Source organism: Gadus chalcogrammus, chromosome 3 (assembly GCF_026213295.1).
Source record: "Gadus chalcogrammus isolate NIFS_2021 chromosome 3, NIFS_Gcha_1.0, whole genome shotgun sequence".
NCBI classification, from domain to species: Eukaryota; Metazoa; Chordata; class Actinopteri; order Gadiformes; family Gadidae; genus Gadus; species Gadus chalcogrammus.
Window position 1 is genome coordinate 3666509 of NC_079414.1, and position 26721 is coordinate 3693229.

The window sequence follows — 26721 nt, forward strand, 5'->3', positions numbered from 1 at the left end:
CGTTAATTCTAAACAGCATTTTACACAGTAGCCTATAATAGGAAATGCTCAAAGGTAAATCAACGTAATTAAACACTGACTGTATCTTATGGGGAAAGAAGCAACGTTGGTGGACTGTACTTAACGCCCTTTCCATTGTATGGGTCTGTAAAATGCTAATCAAATCAAATCAAATTTATTTATTAAGCACATTTAATAACAAGGTACGAGGGGGCGGTATTATGTTTTATTTATGTTTTTTATTATAATGCACAGTTGTTTTTTACATCAGTTATCAAATAAACAATGAACCTTTATGTGAAGTTTGTGTGATTACAGAGACTTGGGTGGATTTGCATGCAGCTTAAGGGTAATTGTAGTGGTTTAAGTGCCCCATTTATTAGGGCACAAATTGCGATCCGAGGTCGAGCTGGGTGATTAATCGATTTTTAATCTTAATTCGAATTTATGGTTTAGGTCAAATATATTGGTTGCCAAAGTCTGTTGTAACCAAAAGCAGCAGCCAAACATATTAATCCCAACATCTTAAACTGAGGCACGCAGCAGAGTGGGAGATGTTTGTTATTTATTTTTCTTTTGTGAATAATTTTTATTGTTTTTATTATTAAATCCAAACTTAAAAAATATTTATATATTAATCGTTCATAGAAAAAGAATCGATTCAAATCGATAATCAGGGTTTTGTAGGCCAAATCGCTCAGCCCAAGGTCCCTTTTCCTAGGTTTGGTGTGATGCTGGGGCGATCTGAAGCCTGCTGTAAACTGTGCAACGAGAGTGCAGAGCCGCTCTTGTATCATGTATCATGCCACTCATATCAGGCATTTGCCTCAGCTACTCAACATGCTATTGCCCGGTGTCACAAAACAAATGCACCCCTTACGAGTGATCGATGATGGTACAGATTTCACGTTTGTTGCGTGCATGTTTCCGCACATGAACAACTTCATGCCTGTCTATGCTTCAAAATCGTGCATGTTGAATTAATTGTGCAACAGCGGAATTCGGTGTAATAGCCGTTGTCGCTGGACATGGCTAAAACCTGCTTTGCACATGCCTTCCCGCATCAGAGTCGGACGGGTATCGAATGAGGGATGCTCTTATTCCCTCTCGCTCTCCTTGCTTGACCGCAATCTATCATCTAGGATTGAAATCTCTTCCTTGGGTCCCCGGATGTTAACATTGAATTTCACATATTGAATTTTGCAGCTGAATTTGGCATGTTGAATTTTGGGACGTGGAAAATATTTTTATCTTTAGTTTTATACATAGATTTTTGCATCTGAATTTTGCATATTGAATTTTCTAAAGTTGAATATTAGATTTAGAATTTGTGAACATTGAAAAATAACGGTGACAATTATTTGTTGAAAATTGAAAGAGTTAAATTCCGAGGCAAAAAATTCAGATCCGTTATTTAAATGCATTTCCGTGTTCTGTGTTCAAAATTCAATTGCTTTTTATATTCAAAAACAGATGAGACACATTTATACCCATATTAGTCTGGTCTCAGTCTGGTCTTAGTCTGGTTTTAGTCTGGGTTTAGTCTTGTCTCAGTCTGGTCTTAAAGCGGTCTGTGTTTGTTAACAGCAGGCGGTTCCAGGCAGTTGTAAACATTTTATCTTTTAAGTTGCAAACCGCGGTGGGGCGGAGCAACAGGGGCAATCAATGTTTCCGAATTGCTTTAAAGATCCGTAAAGTGAATGTGTCCTGATGGATGAAGAAGCCCATCCGTCGGTGGGTGGATTATTTTGTCTGTTATACGGCTTTCCAAGGGAAAACGGGGGAGGGAATGTCTGGGAGACGCAGAGACAGATTCTGCGTCAGAGATCGCACTTGGAGCATTCCCCTGTGTTGATATCAATATCTTTATGGAAAGAATAATACAACCCCCTACTGGGATCCGGTAGAGCAATGTGTGTATTTGTGTGTGTGTGTTTGAAGAAGGGCCGAAGGAAGAGGAAGAGCGAAGAGAAGATAATGTATTAACTATAGAGGAGTGAAATGGAGAATACATTATTACTTTTTGATGGACATGCAAATGCATGCATGTGTCCCACACCACAATCATGCGAGTAAAGAATGTTTCCTCATAAATGCACACACTCACACACACACATACACACCTAGAAGCACGCACACACACTTTCCTACGTGACCTATATTATGAGATCACCAGGCTGTGTGTGTGGGTGTTCTTTACCTTATACATGTTTTGACCTGAAGCCTGAGTGGATGTAATCATCAACGACACTCCCCTGCAGAGCTGTGTGCTCCTGCATCCCTTGACCTTGACTAGTGTGTTCATGTAAAGCATGAACACACTAGCAGCATCAGTTCACTTTTTATTTCTCAAAGCTACTACTGACTGATGCTGACAGATGACTTATCACAATGTTTTCTTGTCTTCTTTTCATGTGTTTCTCTCAGATACCAAACCGACCACAGCGATGTAAATACCGTCTGATAACTGATCTCATCCTCTGGTATGTTCCCTCAGAACCTGCTGTCGGAGAAGGTGGAGCAGCTGATGGAGTGGTCCTCCAGGCGCTCTGTGGTCCGCATGAACGGAGACAAGTTCCGGCGCTTCGTCAAGGCACCGCCCAGAAACTACTCGGTCATCGTGATGTTCACTGCCCTGCAGCCGCAAAGGCAGTGCTCCGTCTGCAGGTACACACCAAACACAACGCACCCAAATCAACACACACACACAAAAATCCAGACACACACACACACACATACACATACACTTATTACACACAAACGTAAAAATGAACACACACACTCACAGATGAACAGACACACGTACAAATCAACACACACACACAAATTAACTCACTTATTCAACCACTCACTCACTCATTCACTCACAAATTAACAGTGTTGGGCGTAACGCGTTACAAAAGTAACGCGTTACCGTAATATGTTACATTTAGGCAGTAACGGAGTAATACAATGCGTTACTAACTATATTTCGGTAATATTATTACAGCTACTGAGTCCGGTAACGCGTTACAATCATGGACACAATAAAAGATGGACCACGGACTGGAAAGTGGCCGCCCATTCATTCCTATACAAACTGCTCAGTGGCGCAGGGTAACATACAGGAGCGATTTGCTTCCGCGTTATGGGGCCAAGACACGTGGCCTAGTCCGTGACGTACCGGATGCAGAAATATAGAAAACATGCGTGCCCATCCCCCCACTCCGGTCCAACAACAATATAAAATGATACCATAATGCACCTGTTCTTTGTCTTTGGATCTTTTGAATAAATGGATCAATACATGATGAATCACAATGATCGCAAGCAGAGGACCGTGAGAGTTATTGAGCAGCAGATGAACCAGTCCAAAAATCGGACACGTTAACGGAGCACTGAACTAGGCCCTCTCGGATGCCATTTGGTTCACTACCACTCCTTTCAGCTGCACACCCCTCTTCCCCAGCGAGATAACGGCTAATAAAACGCTTGAGGTGGCGTTTTGAAAAGAAAAAACTTACATTTTTTAGGACATGGCATGAAGGTAAATTTTTGCGGAGACACATTCCTGTTCCCCACTTGTATTGGAGTGAACGGAGATATCTACTTCTGGGTCCCATGATTTGAGGGACCCGTCCACAGCCCGCTTAAACAGCTGCAATACCAGGCTTGGCCGCTGAGCAATGGTGGATTGCGGAAATATGCAGTGTTCCTGGGGGCTTGGTTACAATCCGAGCCACACAGACTCCAGCCCTTGTTTGGCTGTATATTTTGTCTATTAAAGGTCCCATGACATGCTATTTTATGCATTCTTTAATATAGGTATTAGTGGGCAACTAACACAGTATTCAAAGACGTTCCCGAAATTCAGCCGTGGTGCAGAGTTACAGCCACTCCGAGCCAGTCGAACATTGAGCTTCCCCCAAAGGCGCTGTTTTGGTGTCTGTAGCTATAATGCAAATGAGGAGGAGCGAGGCGGGTCAAGGAGGAGGGTGGGGGTGTGGCCCTGAGCAGCTTGCAGCCACGGTACCATGCGCTCTGTTTACAATGGATGTATCGCAATGGCGAAGCGCACACAGCCTTTAGCCGTGTTCTGTAAATATTCTAGAACACACGGGAGTCCTGGAGCTCTATATCTAAATATTATCATATGGCCTACAAAGATATCTATATCATATAATATATATTATCACGGCCAAAAGCTGTATGAGCCGATATCATGAATCTCAAACGACCGCGTTGGGTTCTCCGACGTTCCTGGTTTCTTCAACGTCCTCATCAATGTGAATTAGACTGAACCGCGACAAGGAGGAGAAAGGGATCGTTGCCGGGCAGCGCTTAGGCACCTCCGCCTCCGGCGGTGGTCCCTCAGCGGGGCTCAAGCGGGAGACATTCGCCGCCAACAATCCCTTTCTCCTCCATGTCACGGTTCATGTTCTTGAGGGAGTCAAAGCCAAAGTTCCTTCCCCCCAATTCATTCTCAACCTTGGCTGAGATAACCCCCAATACGAGTCTCGTTGTAGAAATACCAGAGACGAGAGTCCGACGTGTTATGCGCCATAACACCAAAAGCAGAACGGTTATCCAAATAACAAGGAAGTGTACAACACTTGCGTTACAGTCCTGGAGCTTTATATCTAAATAATATCATATAATACATAGAAATCTATATCATTTAATACATATTATCACGGCCAAAAGCTGTGTGCGCCTCCAGACGATATTATGAATCACAAACGACTTTGTCGGGTTCTGCGACGTCTCTGGTTCTTCCACTTTCACATCAACCTGAAGTCGACTGAACCGCGAGCTGCCTGCTGCCGGCTGCCCGCTGCCGGGCGGTGGTGCCTGGTCGAGTCTCATTGGCGGGCCAACGTCTCTGGGCGGGCCAGGCAGAGTAAGGGGAGGAGCTGAGATTCTTGGTGACGTCCTAAATACAGACATTCCAAATCAGCGCACTTGAGCCTCCGTTTTTTCAAAGGCGAGCAGAACAGCTAGTGCTCGTTTTACACCAAACGCAAGTTTTAGCCACTGGGGGACCATAGGCAGGCTAGGGGAACTCATATTTATGTTAGGAAACCTCATAAAGTGAGATTTTCATGTCATGGGACCTTTAAGACTTTGTTGTTTGGTCCTAACCAAAACATTAATAGGCTCTAATCATAAGTTCCTTGTAAAGTCTCTGTGGGACTGAAATGTTGAATGTGTTTCATTATTTATGCTGTTCTCATGCTCTTTTTTATTACTGCTATTTACTGCTATTTCAGGGCAGGATATATGCTCAGGTTCTAATACTTAATGGTCCATACTTAATTACAAAACATGCCCTGTCTGGTGGCTGTTAGACGTCATTCTTGAAGTGCACTTTTATTTTATTATTATTTTATGAAAATAAAATGACACTCGGCAATGACTTCCAATTGGATTAAGGAGCGTTTACTCTATTAGAAGTGTGGAGCGCTCTGTGGCTGAGTAAGCAACCAACAACAGCCATTCAACAGCTGGCTCACTCATAACCAGCCAACGCAGGGATAGCAATATCTCCATACTGCCGTTTTTCATGACATGAAGCACCACAAGTAGAGGAGGAGGCCTCAATGCTCCACCGTTACCGCGGTCGTTGGAGGGGATGTCAGTGGGACATCTACTGAGGAAACAAAGAACAGCTATCTAGTTCCCCATCTGCCAAGTGTCATAGATACAGACAGGTGTGTGAAGTGAACGCTGCCAGCTGTGTTGTGCATTTTTTGAAAAATAAATAAATATAGAAATGACCCCAATGCCGGTAGGAGTCATGCTGGTGTATCTCTGTACTCATGCTGGTGTACGTATGCAGCTTCAGACTGAGGGATCCTATTAGTGATCCTGTTGTAAAGTTATTCCTATTGTATTATGAATGGAGGCTGAGAGGAGCCTGAACATTGATCACAGGACATAGGGATCATGATATGAGACATGATGATACATTATTATCACGTGTATTTACGAGGGCAAGACACACCAACCATCAAATGATATCAATCTTCTGGAGGACTTGGGAGCTGAAGTGAGCTGCAGAGACACCTAGCAGCGGGCACCGGGTCAGGGTAACATTTTGCCGCCCTGGTCGGTTATGAGTATTGGTTAATTAGACGGAGCCGCACTCTAAAGCCACTTCTCTGCTGTTACTGGAAACATGAGGCTGGTGTTGTAATGCCTGGTATCCTCTGCCTCTGGCTGCGTCTCGCTGGTCACGGCGTTTCGACACCTTGTTCCAGGGTTCCCTCCCTCTGCCCCTCGCTGGTCCAGGCGCTCTGACACCTGGTCCCAGGGTTCCCCCTCCCTCTGCCCCTCGCTGGTCCAGGCGTTCCGACACCTGGTCCCAGCGTTCCCTCCCTCTGCCCCTCGCTGGTCCAGGCGTTCTGACAACTGGTCCCAGCGTTCCCTCCCTCTGCCCCTCACTGGTCCAGGCGTTCCGACATCTGGTCCCAGCGTTCCCTCCCTCTGGCCCTCGCTGGTCCAGGCGTTCCAGCACCTGGTCCCAGCGTTCCCTCTGTCTGCTCTCGCTGGTCCAGGTGTGCCGACACCTTGTTCAATCGTTCCCTCCCTCTGCCCCTTACTGGTCCAGGCGTTCCAATATCTGGTCCAAGCGTTCCCTCCCTCTGCCCCTTGCTGGTCCAGGCATTCCGAAACCTGGTCCAAGCATTCCCTCCTTCCGCCCCTCACTGTTCCAGGCGTTCCAGCACCTGGTCCCAGCATTCCCTCCCTCTGCCCCTTGCTGGTCCAGGCTTTCCGACACCTGGTCCCATCATTCCCTCTCTCTGTCCCTCGCTGGTCCAGGCATTCCGACACCTTGTTCAATCGTTCCCTCCCTCTGCCCCTCACTAGTTCAGGCTTTCCGACACCTGGTCCCAGCGTTCCCTTCCTCTGCCCCTAACTAATCCAGGCATTCCAACACCTGTTCCCAGCGTTCCCTCCCTCTGGCCCTCGCTGGTCCAGGCGTTCCGACACCTGGTCCCAGCGTTCCCTTCCTCTGCCCCTAACTGGTCCAGGCATTCCAACACCTGGTCCCAGCGTTGCCTCCCTCTGCCCCTCGCCGGTCCAGGCTTGCGTTCCGACTCCTGGTCCAAGCATTCCCTGCCTTTACCTCTCGCTGGTCCAGGCATTCCAACACCTGGTCCCAGCGTTCCCTACCTCTGCCTCTCGCTGGTCTACACCTTGCCCCAGCGTTCCCTCCCTGGCTTCAGATGGAGGGCATCTCACCGTTGGAGATGTTTTTGTGCATAAGGATCATTCTTCTTGCCGTATCATTATTCTGGTGATCGACGTTATAGTTATTATTTTTCCCATTCCATTCCAGTAAGTAGGAAGGCAAACATTCATTTGGCTCCATCAGCTGTCAAATCTGTTTGTTTTCCTTCACATCCAATCCGTTTGCCAGCCAAGCGTTGGGTCCAAATCTCCCAGGGTGCGCAGTTGATAAAACCCTCCAAGATATGCAAATTAATCTGCATAAATTCATCATTTTGTGAACCCTCCCAGATATTATGGAAATACTTGTAACAGTAGCAACAACAACAATAAGAACAATGCTGTGTTAAAACACTGCACTGAAAAAACTGAGAGAAATTGCTTTGGGGCTAAGATGTCCCACTGTTTCTGAACCATGGACATTTCCCCAACTAGTTTTGTAGATATTGCTATGTCTAAGCCCCACAGACAAAACAAATAATCCCCCTATAAATGAATGGTCTTTATTTATTTTCTATGGCAAGTGACCATGGTATAAGAGGGATAATGCTCTTGGACACCTGTCCAACATTAGTTCCGTCCGTTAATTCTTGTTTATTTGAATGGGTAAAAATGTTAACGGTCCAAATGTTAAAAATCTACTTTGACCCTCGGGAACGAATAATCAAATAATCGAATATTCTGTCCCATCCCTATTTTCGACCATTCCAGAACCATGGAAAGGTCTCTAGTAGGGATGGGCATAATTAATCGATGCTCGATAATTGATCGTTAAGAAATGCGTTGATCAATTTATATTGTTATCGATCAAAAGGACGTTGTGTTGCATACTGTGAGTCTTGAAGCATTTAATTGAATATCACTATGTGGGAGAAATACCACCCTGCCGACTGGTGGAAAGTGAATGGAAGAAGGTTCCCCAGGCTGTCAAAGTTAGCGCGACAATACCTCTGCATCCCCGCAACTTCGGTCCCGTCAGAGCGGGTGTTTTCTGCTGCTGGACTGACAGTTACAAGGCTGCGTTCGCGTCTGACCCCCGAGCATGTTAACATGCTTATATTCCTAAACAAAAATATGTAGGCTGGAGTTACTGTATGCAATGGACAGTAGGGACAGTCACCACGGTATGTGAGTCGCTCTTTTTTTTCTTAATATGTTGTCTCTCGCTCCGCTTTTCTTTCGCCTTGGTGCCTCTTGGAGTTGTTACATTTTGCCAAAACTGTGATATTTTAGCAACAAGTTCAAGCTTATATATGTTCAATAAGGTATTGCTTTTAGATAGACTAGTTCATGCAATTGTTTGTAAATGGGTGGCTCATCTTTTTCTTGCGAGCCTTTTCCGCGCGCCGGCTGCAGCCTATAGGCATTATATGTCGGCCTTTTTTCCCCCTTTTTTTCAAAACAGTTATACAGTTTAATGCCCACTTTTAGCCTACTGCCTTTGTTTGATTATTGTTGTCCGATAAGTTGGCTACTTATTGTAATTGGAATAGGCTACAGATTTAGTCTTGTTGAATCGTTTCCAAACCTTTGTTCGGACTTTACGAGCGCCGCATAGGCCTGTAACCTATAATGCCTGTATTTATTATTTTAAAACTGTTAAACAGTTGTAGGTCTTCAAGTTAACTGTATTGTATTAATGTTGGCCCATACATTATTGTTGGAACAAAGATTTCATTGATAAAAACATGCTACATTTTGTATTTTCTACCAACGGGAATTTCAATATAGCCTATAGAAAAAGTTAATGATTAATCGATAATGGATCGATAACTCGATCAATGCTCGATCAATGCGCGATGCTCGATCAAGGAAATTTCTTCAAATGCCCATCCCTAGTCTCTAGTAGTAACTGCTTTAGAGCAGCATTAGAACCATGGACTGGTCTTTAGCAGTAATGGTGCGGCCACACCAACCGCGTTACTCGCGTTGGATAACGCGAGTAACGCGCCTAACCTGTCGCTTGATCAGTGTGTGGTGGTTCAACGCTTCCAACGCGCCAACGCAGCTAGATGAGTCCATGTCCATGCCAGTGAACAGAGCGTTCCCTCTTCGTCATAACTATCAAACCAAACATCCTTCACATTCACCGAGCGAACATTATGAAAGTAAAATGCACATTTCTCGCTAAAAATGTTTCCATAAACGCATTTAATGGCGTAACTATGTAACTATTTCCACCCAGAATAAAGAAAGATGTCGGCCGTGGCTGCGCTGGAGTCCGAGGAAGGAAACCCAAACGCCGCCGTGTTTGGGTGCATAATAGAGTTTAGATCGGGTTAGATTAAATAATCTCGGATATAAATAACAATAATCGGGTTAAATAACTTCACATGGTGTGTCTGGTGTGTTTCCAGCATTCGCAGTGTTGATCAGCAGAGATATAGTCAGCCAAGACGTTGAGGTTGCTTAGCAACCAGAGACTCTGTCCATGCAAGTGAACGGAGCGTTCCCTCTTCGTCATAACTATCAAACCAAACATCCTTCACATTCACCGAGCGAACATTATGAAAGTAAAATGCACATTTCTCGCTAGAAATGTTTCCATAAACGCATTTAATGGCGTAACTTTGTTACTATTTCCACCCAGAATAAAGAAAGATGTCGGCCGAATGCTTCTGTGCAAGCTCACTACTCTCTGCCAGTGACGTCGGGTCAAGCTCCACGCTGATTGGCTATCGCGGCTAAGCGTCACGCATTGGAGCGTTGAAAGTTCAATTTTCTGAACTCCGGGCGTTGGTGCGTTGGGCGCGTTACTGCGTTTACGTGCGTAATTACGTGCAACTGCCGCGTCTAACGCCCCCAACGCAACGCTTCAACGCTTCAACGCATGTAATGGTGCGGCCACACGAACCGCGTTACTCGCGTTGGATAACGCGAGTAACGCGCCTAACCTGACGCTTGATCAGTGTGTGGTGGTTCAACGCTTCCAACGCGTCAACGCGCCAACGCAGCTAGATGAGTCCATGTCCATGCAAGTGAACGGAGCGTTCCCTCTTCGTCATAACTATCAAGCCAAACATCCTTCACATTCACCGAGCGAACATTATGAAAGTAAAATGCACATTTCTCGCTAAAAATGTTTCCATAAACGCATTTAATGGCGTAACTATGTAACTATTTCCCCCCAGAATAAAGAAAGATGTCGGCCGTGGCTGCGCTGGAGTCCGAGGTAGGAAACCCAAACGCCGCCGTGTTTGGGTGCATGATAGAGCTTAGATCGGGTTAGATTAAATAATCTCGGATATAAATAACAATAATCGGGTTAAATAACTTCACATGGTGTGTTTCCAGCATTCGCAGTGTTGATCAGCAGAGATATAGTCCCCCAAGACGTTGAGGTTGCTTAGCAACCAGAGACTCTGTCCATGCAAGTGAACGGAGCGTTCCCTCTTCATCATAACTATCAAACCAAACATTCTTCACATTCACCGAGCGAACATTATGAAAGTAAAATGCACATTTCTCACTAGAAATGTTTCCATAAACGCATTTAATGGCGTAACTATGTTACTATTTCCACCCAGAATAAAGAAAGATGTCGGCCGTATGCTTCTGTGCAAGCTCACTACTCTCTGCCAGTGACGTCGGGTCAAGCTCCACACTGATTGGCTACCGCGGCTAAGCGTCACGCGTTGGAGCGTTGAAAGTTCAATTTTCTGAACTACGGGCGTTGGTGCGTTGGGCGCGTTACTGCGTTTACGTGCAACTGCCGCGCCTAACGCCCCCAACGCAACGCTTCAACGCTTCAACGCGTGTACCGTGCCTAGACCAATGGTTCCCTATGCAAAAATGCCGATTTTCAACGCCCCTAACGCGAGCAACGCGGTTGGTGTGGCCGTACCTTAACACGCCTAGACCAATGGTTCCCTATGCAAAAATGACGATTTTCAATGCCCCTAACGCAAGTAACGCGGTTGGTGTGGCCGTCCCTTAACTGTTTGAAACCATTCCAGAACCATGGACAGGTCTCTAGTAGTAACTTTTTTTGACCATTCCAGAACCATGGAAAGGTCTCTAGTAGTAACTGTTTTAGAACATTCCAGAACCATGGACAGGCCTCTAGTAGTAACTGTTTTAGACCATTCCAGAACCATGGACAGGTATCTAGCAGTAACTGTTTTAGAGCAGCATTCGAACCATGGACAGGTCTCTAGTATCAACTGTTTTAGACCATTCCAGAACCATGGACAGGTCTCCAGTGTTTCTAAAAACTTTTTTCCGCCAAATCACACAAAATAGATACATTTGTCAGCGCGCTACCTTTTTTTCTCTCGGACAGCGAGTTAAAAGACACACATCGCTACAGCGCCAACATAGCCCTGCCTTCTGTCACTCACTCGCAGTGCGGTCTCTGGCAGTGATTCGGCACTAGTCTCATTGACCTATTTGACGTGTAAGCTGAAGGTTAGCCAGCACAGCTAGCATCTCAAGTGCAACACCTCCGCGACCGGTTTAGGTAGAGAAGGAAAACAGAGTAGTGACGGAGGAGTGCAGTTTAGAAGTACTTTGGATTGAGGCAAATTACCAAGGAAAGTCAAAAGACTCATGTAAAGTCATATGCATGAACACGGTTTCGGGTTTCATAACTGCACATAAACAGCAATAGCGTACTAAACTGCAACTAAACATGGTGTTTACAATCAATGACTAAGAGAAGGTTTCTGAGGAAAAAGGTAAATTGAATTGTGTTCTGATTGAATTGAATTAAATCAGAACACATCTTCTTCAGCCCAATCTAGTGGCCATATATATATTTTTTATATATATTTTTATATATTTTTTATGTACATATTTGAGAGTGCTTGGCTTGGTGTCATTCGATTATATTCGCCCTGAACTTTAAAGGGATACTTCACCCATTTAGAACCGGCGTTATATCATTATAAAATCGCTATTGTAATATAAATAAATATATAAATAAATATCAGTCTAAACCAGTCTCCCCTTGGCCCATTTTTTCTCATCTAATTTTCTCCCGAAATGACGTCAAATGACGCGTTTGACGTGATTTCGGGAGAAACCTCTTGTCCCGCTAGAAGGGCCGAGGACTACAACACACTTTTGGTGGCAAATTTTTCCACCAATAAGGAATGAGAGGGGGCGGGAGCTCGCGTACTGAGGGAATGAGGGGGACGGGAAAGCGACAGGTGGGCGGGGCAGCGAGCGCAATGCACTGTGGTAGTTGGAAGTTTTCTTACTTTGAGCCAGAGAGACCATGAAAACACTCTTTCTGCCTTTTTTCAGGCTAGGATGAACCGATTTAAAAAAAAAAAAAAAAACATTTATAATACATTGAATTATTTAATTCATAAAACCTTCATATTCCCACCAGTGAAGTATCTCTTTAAATAGAGGTTTCAAGTGTCAAAATTGTAAGATATCAACCTATTTGTGCCACATAGTACGATAGTGCTACCAACTGATAATGACCTACTGATCATTATTTCAGGTGGAAATGTAATCTTCCACTTACGCTGTGTTCCAGCTTTATTCACTCTTACCAAGTAGTATCCACATTGAGTATTTCACTTGCACAACAATCTTTCTATTGGCACCAAGATTTCATATTATAGCCCTTGTAGTTGTGGAGATATACTCTATACTCTCAGGGGCCTGGCAAAATGAGGCCCGTTCACGATTCCGATTTTAATTTGGGCATATGAACATGACATTCGGGCAAGTCGAACATGACCTGTACTTGCCTTATGGGCACGTGCTTTTGAAACCTTAGTGTCAACCCCTGAGTAGTAACTGTTTTAGAGCTAGCAGCATTAGAACCATGGACACTGGACAGGTCTCTAGTAGTAACTGTTTTAAAGCAGCATTAGAACCATGGACAGGTCTATATAGCAACTGTTTGAGAGCATTCCACATCCATGGACAGGTCTCTAGTAGTAACTGTTTGAGAGCATTCCAGATCCATGGAGAGGTCTCTGAAATTAACAGTTTGAGAGCATTCCAGAGCCATGGAAGGTCTTTAGTAGTAACTGTTTTAGAGCAGCATTAGAACCATGGACAGTGCTCTAGTAGTAACTGTTTTATAGCATTCTAGAACCATGGGCAGGTCTCTAGGAAAAACAAACCCTCAGGAACAGTGCATACTTCTGCAATCCACCAGTGCTCAGCGGCCAAGCCTGGTATTGCAGCTGTTTAAGCGGGCTGTGGACGGGTCCCTTGATTCAAGGGGCTCAGAAGTAGATATCTCCGTTCACTCCAATACAAGTGGGGAACAGGAATGTGTCTCCGCAAAAAAGTTTAGTTTTCTCTTTTCAAAACGCCACCTCAAGCGTTTTATTAGCCGTTTTATGTAATTATTTTTTGCTGAAGAAGGAGGGGTGGGCAGTTGAAAGGAGTCGTAGGGAAACATGTTGTTTCGGCCCGGCATTCGAGAGGGCCTAGTGCACGGCTCCGTTAACTTCTCGTGTCCGAGGTTTTTCCTTTTACTTAACATTAATGACGTTGATGGTTTTTAGGCACTGTGGTGACTTTTTATCACAAAGTGTTTTAGTCATAAAGGGATTTTTATACTGGTTCAGCTGCTGCTCAATGACTCTCACGTTCCTCTGCTTGCGATCATTGCGATTCACCATTTATTAATCCATTTATTCAAAAGATCCAAAGACAAAGAACGGGTGCATTACGGTGTCATTTTTATAATATTGTTAATAGCCTAATAAACATTTCAGTTGTTTTAGTATTTAATTTTTCATTTGCTTGTTTAGCTATGTATGACACTTAACAATGTTGGTGTAGGCCTATTACAAATATTTATGTGGGTAGGCTACTCCAACCTCGTTACTGATCGATACGTAAACATTTATTTGTATATAAATTATTGATAGCATTTTTCGTAAATAGTTGGATGGAATCTGTTTCTTAAGCAATAACATTGAACTGTATTTTTTTCTAGGCCAACATACATTTACTATCTTGTTGGTATTATATGTTATATGGAGCAATCTTTCATATTTATGAAGTTAACTTATACTTCCATGGTCGGTAAACAATGTGACTGCGATCGCTCAGACCTCTCGCTTATGATGCTACAATGCTAAAAAACAAGAATATTTCTGCATCCGATACGTCATGAACTAGGGCGTGGCTAGGCTCCCGTGATGCGGAAGCATATCGCTCCTTCATGTGACCCTGCGCCATTGAGCAGTTTACATAGGAATGAATCGGTGCCATTTTGGAATCCGATGTCCATTCTATCATATGTCCATAACTGTTTTAGAGCAGCATACCAGAACCATGGACAGGTCCCTAGTAGTAACTGTTTTAGAGCAGCATTAGAACCATGGACAGGTCTCTAGTAGTATCTGTTTTAGAGCTAGCAGCATTAGAACCATGGACAGGTCTCTAGTATAAACTGTTTTAGAGCAGCATTAGCACCATGGACAGGACTCTAGTAGTAACTGTTTTAGAGCAGCATCAATATGAAGGTATTATTGTAGCAAAAGTCCTTAGCATGCGTACACTAAATTCACAAAGGTTTAGCAGTAAATCTGAAGTCGTATATATTTATTTTGCATCTGTACACTAAAGTTACAAATGTGTAACAGTAAATTTGAAGTCGTAAATATTTTTTCTATAATTTTAAACACAAAATAGGGGATACAAGTCCTTTGTTACAAGACTTTGTGCATGACTCTTTGAAATTGTGATGCACAGGATAGGATTTGTGCACCCCAACTTCAAAGAGTCATGCACCATGTTGTTTTTCTCGCAGATACTTTTGCAACACGTCCATGGGCGTGACAAAATTGCAGCATAAACTAATGAAAGTTGCCGGCAGGGGGTGCATTTTTTAAGCTACACTGGGAACCATCCAAGCATATTCTCTTCTTTTCTGGAGTCTTGACAGAAGAGAAGAGGGCATCCTACACGACGGAGGTGGGTATCTTACATTATGTTAATGAAATTACTTAGGAGGAGTAAGTAGGAAGGAGTTTGGAAGCGCGGATGCATCCAATGCATGCATCCAGTGCATGCACGTTTAGATTTCACCACGTTCATCCAAGGCTGAACTTGTTTTTCAAAATTTAGGTCATCAACGAGTTGAATGAATGAACGAATGATGAATATAGGATCCAAACAATTTTTTTATAATTTCGGGGAATTCAGTTGAACTAAGTAATTTCATTTAACATAATGTAAGATACCCACCTCCGTCGTGTAGGATGCCCTCTTCTCTTCTGTCAAGACTCCAAAAAGGAAGAGTAAATGCTTGGATGGGTCCCAGTGTAGTTTGAAAAATGCACACCCTGCCAGCGACTTTCATTGGTTTATGCTGCAATTTTGTCCCGTCCACTGAAGCTCTGTGTCTACAGATACAAATCACTTGGCTACACTTGTACCACCTAGACGTGTTGCAAAAGTATCTGCAAGAAAACAGCTGACACTCGTAGCAGCAGATTCTAGCAGTTGTATTAATGGACTTGTGCTCGCTCATTAAAATGCTCAAAGAACATAGCGATCTATATGATTTTATTTGTGAGGAAATATTTCACAGATGTGCAACTTCGGATGCATTCGTTCACATTTGGGTTTATGAATGCACAGATTTTGTGCATGTTCTCAGATTATGAAACTCGGGTGTGCAAATGTGTTTTGCACCAACTGCGCTGCAATGATTGTAGCAAATGTCTCAAGTGCATGACTCTTTGAATTTGTGATGCACAGGATAGGATTTGTGCACCTGTAACAAAGGACTTGTGAACTTGTAGACCCTATTTTGTGTTTACAATGGCAGAAAAAATATTTATGATTTCAAATTTACTGTTACACATTTGTGACTTTAGTGTACACATGCAAAAGACTTTTGCAATATATATATATATATTGTTGCAGACGCCATGGAGGAGTGCGGGGAGTGGTAGGTTATTCTGGGGATCGTTAAGCAGGGGTGCTTGGGCTTAAGAGGGCGAGCAAACAGTCGTGTAGGGGAAGGAAGGCTAGAGAAGCTTACGCTAGCAAAGGACCGGCAGGATCTGTGTGATCGCCTGGCAGCGTGCTACGCCCTGAGAGAGAGAGACAGGTGGAAGGTGTTGGACGGACATTGAACTGGAGCATAAAGGAGGTGGACGACCCTTTTCCCACCCTGGTTCGGTTCACTCGGTAAATAAACCACTCTGCTACTCTCTGTGTGTTGTCATTTTATCCATCCGACTTGGTAGCGTGGAAACCCCACACCCACTGGCCCGCTACAATATATATATATATGTACGTATGTATTCTAAGTTTTTTGTAAACAATAAACAATAGGAGAATGATACAAGTCATGGTCACTCAAAGCTCATCCTACTGACTCTTGTAAAGTATAAAAACATATATTTATTTTTCCTAATTTATTTTTGTCTTCGTTGCCACTTGTGCATAGAGGCTGGCATTTGATTAAGGAAAATTCAGCAGGAACACTGTGACACATGCAGATACACACACACGTGTCCATGCATGCACACACTCACTAACACCAAACTGCTCAACAGAATGGCTCCCTTGAGAACATGCACATAAACTATTTTTATCTCTCCTGCCATGCGTTAATACGGGCATAACTGGAGCTCCTTCTCACCATTTAAAACACACACACACTCCTACCCCCTTTACATATTCATCTCATTATCTATCTATCTATCTTAAGAGCCTTTCCAGACCCCCCCCCCCCCCCCAAAATGGACTGCTTGTTTGAATCAGATGCAGCGCGCACATTACTTAATAATGTCAACACTTGTAGCGGAGGAGAGAGAGGGGGAGAGATGGAGAGGGTGGCAGAGAGAGAGGTAGACAGGCTGATCGGGAGTGAGAGACAGACCCGATCTTCCCGATTGGGAAGATTGAGAGAGCGAGAAGGACCCCAAATGATGGGAGCTTGTTAAATGCTGAGTTGGGAGCTGGTGTTAAAGGGAAACTTCACCCATTTCCATTAAGCGTTGTATCGTTAGAAACCCACTCGAATTTTTTGAATGGTCGTGCATCATTACCTTATTCCATCACTTCCTGTTTAAGATGACGCAATATGACGATTTTTGCGTAGAAGTAAATAGGAAGTGTAATGGCCCGTTCAGACTACAAGATTTCAGCCCGATTTTGCCCCGATTCTTTCGTCGCAGACAAATTTGCGAATCGTACATGATTTTGACAGGTCGGCGACGAGACGAGGTCTTGTAATGTGACATGCTTGTGATCTGCGATGTTTTCGTCAGCGACGTTCGAAAACCCCACGACGAAAAGTTTGGCATGGCCGAATTTTTTGGGGATTCGCATGACGTATACATTGTTGACATGAGGGAACCACGCCCCCAGTTAGGTGAGGGAAGCCCGCGAACAGCTGGAGCTCACGCGCAGTGTTTACCAACTGACTTCACTGCACTACACTGAGTAGGAGTATCTACTGCAAAAATGAATGCGATCAATAACAAGAAGAATGCTAATAAAGAAAACTATAGAAAATGGAGTGGAAATGTGGCAGCAACGTCACTGCATTTTCGACGTGTCCTCGAAGGACTTTCACGATAGGGTGAAAAGGGATACAGCCTGGCGAGAAATAGCCGACACCCTTGACCTACCTGGTAAGTTTGGAGCCATCAGCTGTTGACGTGCTAATAGCTATCATAACCTATCATAAACCGTCTCTGTGCAAAGGACCGCCAGCATAATGCCTATAGCTAGGTACTCTGGATCCAGTGTTGACACTTTGTTGCTAGGCTACGTTGTTGCTGCCTCTACTTTGTATAGTTCATGTCACGCGCAACACAACTACTGTGAGGAATTGCCGCATTGAGCAGATATAAAAACTACTGGAACCTTTATGACAAAAATGTAAAAAGCATTTATGTTGGTTCTAAATCCTAGATTTTCAAAATATCTTGCAAACTTGAATGATACAAAGAAGAGAGCATCGCACCCTCGAATCTTGTAGTGTGGCCAGTCTTACGACGAGACAAGGCCCGATTTCCTGGTTCTGTGATCGTATAGTGTGACATGTTAAATCGTGGAGGAATTTCTGAGAACCGTGTAGTCTTTACCGGCCATAAGAGGGGAGGATTGTAACGTCAGTGGGTCCCACCCCCCTATAGGGGGTGGGACCCACTGACGCTACAGACCTATTAGAGCAGTGCCAGTGGGTGGGACTTCACCAGCAGAAACTAACATCCACAGCATCTGAAGCTAGGCTAACAGAGGCTGTTGATAAAACTGAAGTACAATGGCGGAAGGTACAGGATCTGACAAAGAAGATGGCACCATTTCGAAAGAAATACAAACAAGGACTAATTCACTGAGTTCACCAACTAATACTCTTCACTAGAAATGTTGTGTGAAATGATTTTCAAGCAGTCTTGCGGTATCAGCTTGGTAGATGGAACAGTGAGGTGTCCGATAGGCGGAGATCTAGATCAGCGGGAGTGGCCAACGAAGCTGTGCATCGTGGTGCATGGTGGAAGTTGTTGTCTTCAATCCAAAAGCGCCAAAAAGCGGTCACTTTCTGCCTTTTCTCGGTCAAGACGGCACCAAATTAGAATTTTATTTTATTATTCGATTACACATAGGACCCAATTTCAATACATATTCATGCCTCCATCGGTGAAATGCTCCTTTAAGAGATCATGCAATGAGCTAGGCAACTAATCACCTCGCCCCTACCCGCTCCATCACTTCATCTCTCTCACTCTGTCTCTACCTCTCTCACATTCCCTGACTCTCTCTCGTCCCTACCACTCTCTCTCGTTCACTGACTCTCTCTCTCTGTCCATATCTCTCTCTATCTCGTCCCTACGACTCTCTCTCTCTGCCTCTACCTCTCTCTCGTTCCCTGAATCTCTCTCTCCGTCCCTACTTCTCTCTCTCTGTATCTAGCTCTCTCGTTCTCTGGCTCTCTCTCTCCATCCCTACCTCTTTGTCTCTACCTCTCTCCTTCCCTTACTTTCTCTGTCTCGTTGTCTATACCTCTCTCGTTCCCTGGCTCTCTCGTCTTCTGTACCTCTCTCGTTCCCTGACTCTCTCTCTGTCTCTAGCTCTCTCGTTCACTGACACTCTCTCCATCCCTACCTCTCTCTCTCTCTGTCTCTCTCTCTCTCGTTCACTGACTCTCTTCTGCCCTACCTCTCTCTCGTCCCCTGACTCTCTTTGTCTCTCGTCCCTACCTCACCTCCTTCCCTGACTCTCTCTCGTCACCTCTACCTCTCTCGTTCCCTGACTCTCTCTCGTTGTCTATACCTCTCTTGATTCCCTGGCTCTCTCGTCGTCTATACCTCTCTCGTTCTGACTCTCTCTCGTTGCTTCTACCTCTCTCCTTCCCTGACTCTCTTGTCCCTGCCTCTCCATCCTTCCCTGACTCTCTCGTCGCCCCTACCTCTCTCCTTCCCTGACTCTCTCGTCATCCCTACCTCTCTCCTTTCCTGACTCTCTCTCTCGTCATTTCTACCTCTCTCCTTCCCTGACTCTCTCTCGTCCCTACCTCTCTCCTTCCCTTTCTCTCACTCTCTCTCGTCCCTACCTCTCTCCTTCCCTGACTCTCATCGTCTATACCTCTCTCATTCCCTGACTCTCTCTCGTCCCTACCTCTCCCTCCTTCCCTGACTCTCTCACCACCTCTAACTCTCTGCTTCCCTAACTCTCTCTTTCATCACCCTGTGTTTTTTTACCAGGAATAGCTGATGCGCATAAGACTACGAGTTTATGTCTGGTGTTCGGAACCTGATTTCAGTTGGCACATCCGTAGCTCCATAAAAATGTCGTCCTCTTTAAATTTGGTATATAGTTTTATACTGCTTCTTGGTGGGAACTTTAAAGCCTACTGTGTCAATAGTGCCTCTGTGTGAGGTTGAATAAAGATCACTTTTATCTTACCAAGCATTCTTTTAATGCATACAAGCACAGACACACGCACATACGCACCCACCCAAGCACACTGGAAGGCCGACATACATTTATGCACACAAGGACACAGCAAAATACACAAAAACACGGAAACACAAAAAGACAATTACACCCGGACACACACGTGCGTACGTGAAACACACACACTCCCTCAGTTGCACAGGAGTTTATGGGTGCATTTGATGGGCTGTTTTAACACCCTGTGGGGCAGAATAACTCAAGTTAACATGTTTACGGTGACCACTTGCTTTTACAGCCATTACACTCAACCACTGGCAGAGGACGAGTAGAGAACCGCATATAATAATAATAAACACACACACAAACACACACACGCAGGCATCATTTCAGATATTTTTGCAGTTTAAAACAACACATTGTTTTTTGTAAAGACTATAAATGTGAATCCTATAAACCATATCAAACAGACGCTTGGCTCTGTTCACACATCTTGGGTATCTGGATTTGACACCATTTCTTTCCGCCTGTTCAGACGGGGGTGCTTACAAGATATCTCTGGTTATTATGCACCCACACATATGGCCATGCACCACATCAATGGTTTGAACATCTCCAAGAAGGAGGGAAATGCAGCAAGCGCACCGGACCAGCTTACATCGCTCTGGATAAGGCTGGGAATCCTGTTTAACAGGAGGATTTCAAGGGCTAGGATTCCACCTGGTTAACAGGAGGATTTCAAGGGCTAGGAATCCTCCTGGTTAACAGGAGGATTTTGAGGGCTATGAATCCTGTATAGCTAAGCGTATTGGGGGCTTCAGAGTTGTTAGCATATGACACGCGCATGCTTTATATTGGTTGAGGGTTAGTGTACACCACCTCTGAAAGTGGGCGGACACCACTCGCATTTTGAGAACTCTCTTTACGATCCTGCTCCCAAAAGAGGGACATGGAAGGCTTTAGTAAACAAGTCGTCTCCCCTGCAGTTCTCATGGTTTCACAGGTGTTCTGTTAATAATTAGGAAAGGTTCTAGTTTGCTGTAACTGTGCGTGGCCAGAGACACTGAGATGGTTAAAAGGTCTATGTAGGATGGTTGTCTTGGTAACTCCATTACTCCAGACTGATTGACAATACTTTACTAATCTTTGGGAAAGTCATTTCTATCAATAAATCTGATAAAACAATACATGTAGGACAGAATAATACACACATCACACACACACACACACACACACACACATACACACACACAACTCCCCACTTACAATCGATATGCAAGTAGTCACACAGAACATCATTTTTTGTTTGTTGTTGTCAATCTCAATTCCACTCAAATCTGTCCAGAAAAACTAAGATACAACCCATGCGCGGATAAAGATTAAAATGACGTGATTTAGAATACTGCCATGAAAAATATATTGGATGAGGCAGCTACTGGGAACATACTTAATATTATGCACAATCTTTGAAAGGCATAAAGTGGCTACAGAGCTAGTCCAGAGCATCTTCATTCTCACACCTGTAAAGGAACAACACTGGTCTGAGTCTACTGTAGATGAATAGAAAATGCCAAAGCAGAATGCTGTTCAAGGATAAGAATAATTTGCTACTTTGTGTAACAGATGAACAGTGTACAAACTGCCGATGGATAATATTTCTAAGGTGGGAGAAATTCCCTCTTCAAAGTATCAGAATAGCCCTTCAGAGTGGAGGGCTTGAACCCAGACCTGCTCCAATGGTTGGAGAGCCGTTGATGGGGTGTTAATCTCTCTGCAGAGCCCCCTGGCCCCGGTGTAAAAAACATACCCAAGGCCCTGACAGACACCCCACTGAGACCCCTCCAAGGGGCCGGCGCTGCGGAAACAAGGTTTACCACAGAAGGGTCTCACCCCCACAAGTAGAACAAATACTAGAGGGGGGCCGACCCCAGACACTTCGTGAAGGACGCAGTGTGAGCCAGAGATAAACAGAGAGAGAGAGCGACTGAAGGGAGGTTCAGACAGAGAGCCTGTGAGCCAAGGAGCATTGATCACATTCAAATTGAAAATGTTGAAATGAGAGAGGTTGAGACTGGGAGAGAAAAGGAGACAGAGAGGGATCAAGAGAGGAACTGAGAGTCTGGAAGGGAGAGGGAGAGACTGAGGGAGACGGAGGGACAGAGTATGAGATGGGGAGGGAGGGAGAGATGGGGACTGTACCAGACATAGTATTATCTATCAGGCAGCAGGCTGTGATGATTGCTTCCTTCTTTCATGGTTGAGATGAAGGGCAGGCAGGCTGGGTGAGTTAAAGGGCAGTTAAGAGGAGAAACACACATGTCCATAAAACAAGGAGAGGAGAGCAATAAGGTTAATTTTTCGCTGTTGCCCGTCATCGTCATCGTTCAGAAATACACTCTTATTACTTACTCTTACTCTTATCTTCTGTTAACGTCTCTCCACTGGTCTCTATACCTCATCCCACTGTCTCTCCCCTATCCTCATTATGTGGCCTGTCTCCAAAGTAAGGCATAATTTATAATGGGATCTTTAAATATCTAAGTGGTGTAAGGTAATAATGTATAATTTATTACTTGATCTTATAATATTATATATAAATATTTTTATAATTGTTATAATGAGATATTAAAGCGGTTAGATTCAAGAGAGCAGAGAATAATGTAAACTCCCCCCGCTACGTTTCTCAGCTTTGAGAAGTGTTGAATTCCATGAACCTGTGATTGACAGGCAAGATGGATTCTCTGAACTAATACAGGGCGGAGTTGACCTTGTTATATTAAAGGTCTAAACTGTAAACTGTACAGGGGTAGAAACAGATATTCTCACAGAGCATTCATTCACTAAAGCTGACGGATGGCTGTCACAAACTACCCTCAAATGAGGTATGAGGTGTTGGTGGTGGCGGTCTGTGGTGTTGTTGGTGGTGGTCTATAGTGGTGGTGGTGGTGGTTGTCTGTGCTGGTGGTGGTGGTGGTTGTCTGTGCTGGTGGTGGTGGTGGTTGTCTGTTGTCTGTGGTGGTGGTCTGTTGTGGTGGTCTGTGGTAGTGTTCGGTGGTCTGTGTTGGTCGTCTGTGGTGGTGTTGGTGGTGGTGGTCTGTGGTGGTTGTCTCTGTCTCCCTACCCCCGTCTGCAGGACACACCCTTGTCAGTGTGCTGTGAGATGCTCCCTGCTGCCAGCAGCGGGCTGTGAAACACGGCGAGGGGATATTTATTTATCTGGATTGTTATTTCTGGCTGATTTGTATTCCGTCTCGCTGCTCTTTGATGCCTGACTGACAATGCACAATGATAACACAATATCCAGATGTCCCAGGTGTCTGCGTTTGTGACGCCATGTTTTGAAGTATGTGCAGAGATGAGAAACATTTCTCAAGAATCTTGACATGCCATTTGATTTAGGATCAAAGGAAAACATGGGTTTGTTGGCTGCTAAGATTATTTACAAAAAAACTGAAAATCCCACCTACAAGCACAATGTAGGCTGTTTCCTGGAACATCTGAGCATGCCTTTCAATCAGCACAATGAGTCTCTATCTCTACCTATCAATCCATTGATCTCTAGTGAAGAGAGAAGGATAAACCTGTGCGAGGAATCAATTTGCATTCATTCATTCTTTTAAACACAGTTAAACTGTTTTCTCACTATCAAATACTCGTCAATCTGAAAAGTTATGGGATTGTACATGATGTCTATGTCAAAAATATATTTGTTTGCTGTACGGTGTTTGCAGATGAATTGTTTTAAAAGTACAACTTCTTACCGCTGTATCAGCTGTTCTTTCCCAAATAATTTAACCAACATTATAATTTACCCTAAAACAAGATTTTGATTTGGAAGGCTGGGATATAGCCTACTTTGCTCGAGTTTATTATTGTTATTACTATTATTTGAACGCATGGCATAGCCTACTAAAGTGTTAATTCATGCAGCCCCTATGGAAAAAATCCTTTTCCACATTCCACATCATCATCATCAGAATACTAAAATTTTCGTTTGCATGTTTGTTCTGTGCATAGCCTACTGGTGTGTAAGCAACACCAATCCGCTGGTGCACTTCGACCAGGTATTTGCCGGTCAGTGGCAATTGCTTTTTTGATCAGTAAAATAGCATCATGTATAATTTGCGCCGGAACGTGACCCTTCTTTGGTGTGGTGGCACGGGTTTGCTGCGGGGAAAATTCAGCTTTACGCCGAGTGCAAACTAGCAACGATACATGCGTCAGTGTAGAAAGTAAATTGCGCTGGGTGCAAGATAGGGCCCTATGTCTCTCTCTCAATCTCTCTCAATCTCTCTCTCCCTCTCTCTCTCTCTAGGCAGGCCAATGAGGAGTACCAGGTGCTGGCTAACTCCTGGCGTTACTCCTCTGCGTTCTCCAACAAGCTCTTCTTCACTGTGGTGGACTACGACGAAGGAGCAGACGTGTTCCAGCAGGTATCCCCTCTGTCCGTCTGGTTAGAGATACAGCCTCAAGCCCACACACCTGACACACGTACACAGGACCACCTCAACCCCTTCATAGTCACGTGTTGGACCAGGAATGTGGATCTCTTGGACAACGGATTGTGAAGTTCATGACTGCGAGGTTAATGCCTGGCCAATGTCTGATAGAGGGTTAAAGGATAACATTTTGTATTTTTCCACTTTGAGCCTGTTGTCTGATCATTGAGGGTCTTAGAGAGTATGGAGCTCTACCTCTGCTGTCCACTGACAGCTGGAAGGCGTTCCTCTTGTTGAAGGATCCCCCAGTGTACCTCCTCTGAATGGGCGTGCTTTATATTCTACATCATATTCTATCATTATGAAAATTAGAGATGCTCCGATCAGCATTTTCGGGGCCGATCACCGATTATCGATCCCCTAAACCATGATCTGCTGATTGCCGATCACTGGCAACACACAATGGAAAGGAATGGGAATCTTCCATTTATTTTTTCTATAATCTGGATAGGTGGAACTGGCAAGCACCAGTTTCTGTTCCAATAGACTCTTTATTTTTTCCTCTTTAGATCCCAATGACTGAAACATGTTGCTAAATGCATTCATCAAAGCCTCCGTGTACGGTACTGAAATGTGCCTGCACGCATACTGTGTATTAACAGTACTGAAATGTGCCTGCGTGCATACTGCTGTATTATGGCACTGAAATGGTACTGTATTTGGATCCCATGTCTAAGAGAGGGTTAAGCTTTTCGGACACGTAGTATAACGCCACGGTGTGTGACACATTTCATATACGGCGATTATAACGTTCCTACACAACAACGGATCTAGAAAAGTACAATAAAGTCGGCGCGGGTCGTAACCATAGGGATAACACCCCCCCAACCCCCCTTCCTAGAACTCTCAGCCAAAAAAATAACTCATAGCGTTTGAATTCCAGCAGAGACAGTGGGCTCATTTCCACTCGTATTGTTTTTAGGGGGAAAAAGATTTGAGTTTTTTTTCTGTGGTAAGATGTTGTTGAGATTATTCCTGCATCCCCTTTCTTAATTTCGTTGTTCTTTTGTATTTTTACATTTATTTCATTTGTTGTTTTATTTACACCATACAAATACACAAGGTATAATCTGCCTGTGCATACAAATACAAACAGGGGCATATGCACACAGTCTGACACACAAATACTTGTGAAACTCCTACACCATGGTATACATAATCAGCGGTCACCATGGCAACGCAGGCCCCTAGGGGCCGACAATCACAACAGAATTGTCTTGCGGTGACAGAGCGTGGAATCACAACCTAATGAGGCTTTGGTGTTGGGAGACAGCGGGCGTGCAACCAAACCATCCCCTCCTCCCTCTCTCTCTCCCTCTCCCCTAGTCCTTCTTTCTTTCTCTCTCTCTCTCTCTCTCTCTCTCTCTCTCTCTCTCTCTCTCTCTCTCTCTCTCTCTCTCTCTCTCTCTCTCTCTCTCTCTCTCTATCTATCTACCCCTCTCTCTCACCCTCTCTATCTCTCTCAATCTTGCTTTCTCCCTCCCCTCGTCTCTCTCTCTCTTTCTCTTTCTCTTTCTCTTCCTCTTTCTCTCTCCCTCCCCTCGTCTCTCTCTCTCCCTCCCTTCTTCTCTCTCTCTATCTCTCTCTCTCTCCCTCTCCCTCCCCTTGCTGCTGTCACTCTCTCTTCTGCTCAGCCTGTTTCCTCGATTTATTGGGTTCCTTATCCTCCATACCCCCCCCCTTTGGTTTCATAAGGTATTTTCCCATTCTTCCATTATCAACTGCTTGATATTCACTGGATGTGCTTCATGCGTGTGATAACTTCCATGTCTAACTAAGGCTCAGCCCCGTTCTGGTTCCATCTCTTTATTGTGTTGCTCTGTGTGTCTCTCTCTCCCCCTATCTCTCTATCTCTCCCATCTCTGAGTAAGAACAGAGGTCTCTTCCCCTCCTTTGCCCTCACGGTAGAGCCAGTGGCTGCTTTCTTGTAATTAAGAGAATTAGCATAACCACAGGCTTCTCCTCAGCTATAACTGTTATAGCATACATCCAGCGCGGCCCAAACGGATCTCCTCTCCATTCCCTCTCCTCTTTCCGCTCATATCTTGTCTCCTCCTCTCTCCTCTCCTTGCTTGTAGCCTTGCCTCTCCCCTCCTCCCCTCTTCTCCTCACCTTAAAGATACTTTAGTGATTAATACCCAACACTGAAGAGGCTCACACATCCAGTGAC

General features: G+C 44.4%; 1 protein-coding gene across 1 annotated transcript in view; it reads left to right on the forward strand.

The window, feature by feature from the left end:
* Positions 1–26721, forward strand: part of LOC130378211 (tumor suppressor candidate 3) — a 151478-nt gene that overhangs the window by 93680 nt on the left and 31077 nt on the right. The window contains exons 2-3 of the mRNA XM_056585097.1: positions 2498–2667; positions 24368–24485. Coding sequence (XP_056441072.1) covers positions 2498–2667; positions 24368–24485 — 288 coding nt within the window. The remainder of the gene's footprint in view (positions 1–2497; positions 2668–24367; positions 24486–26721) is intronic.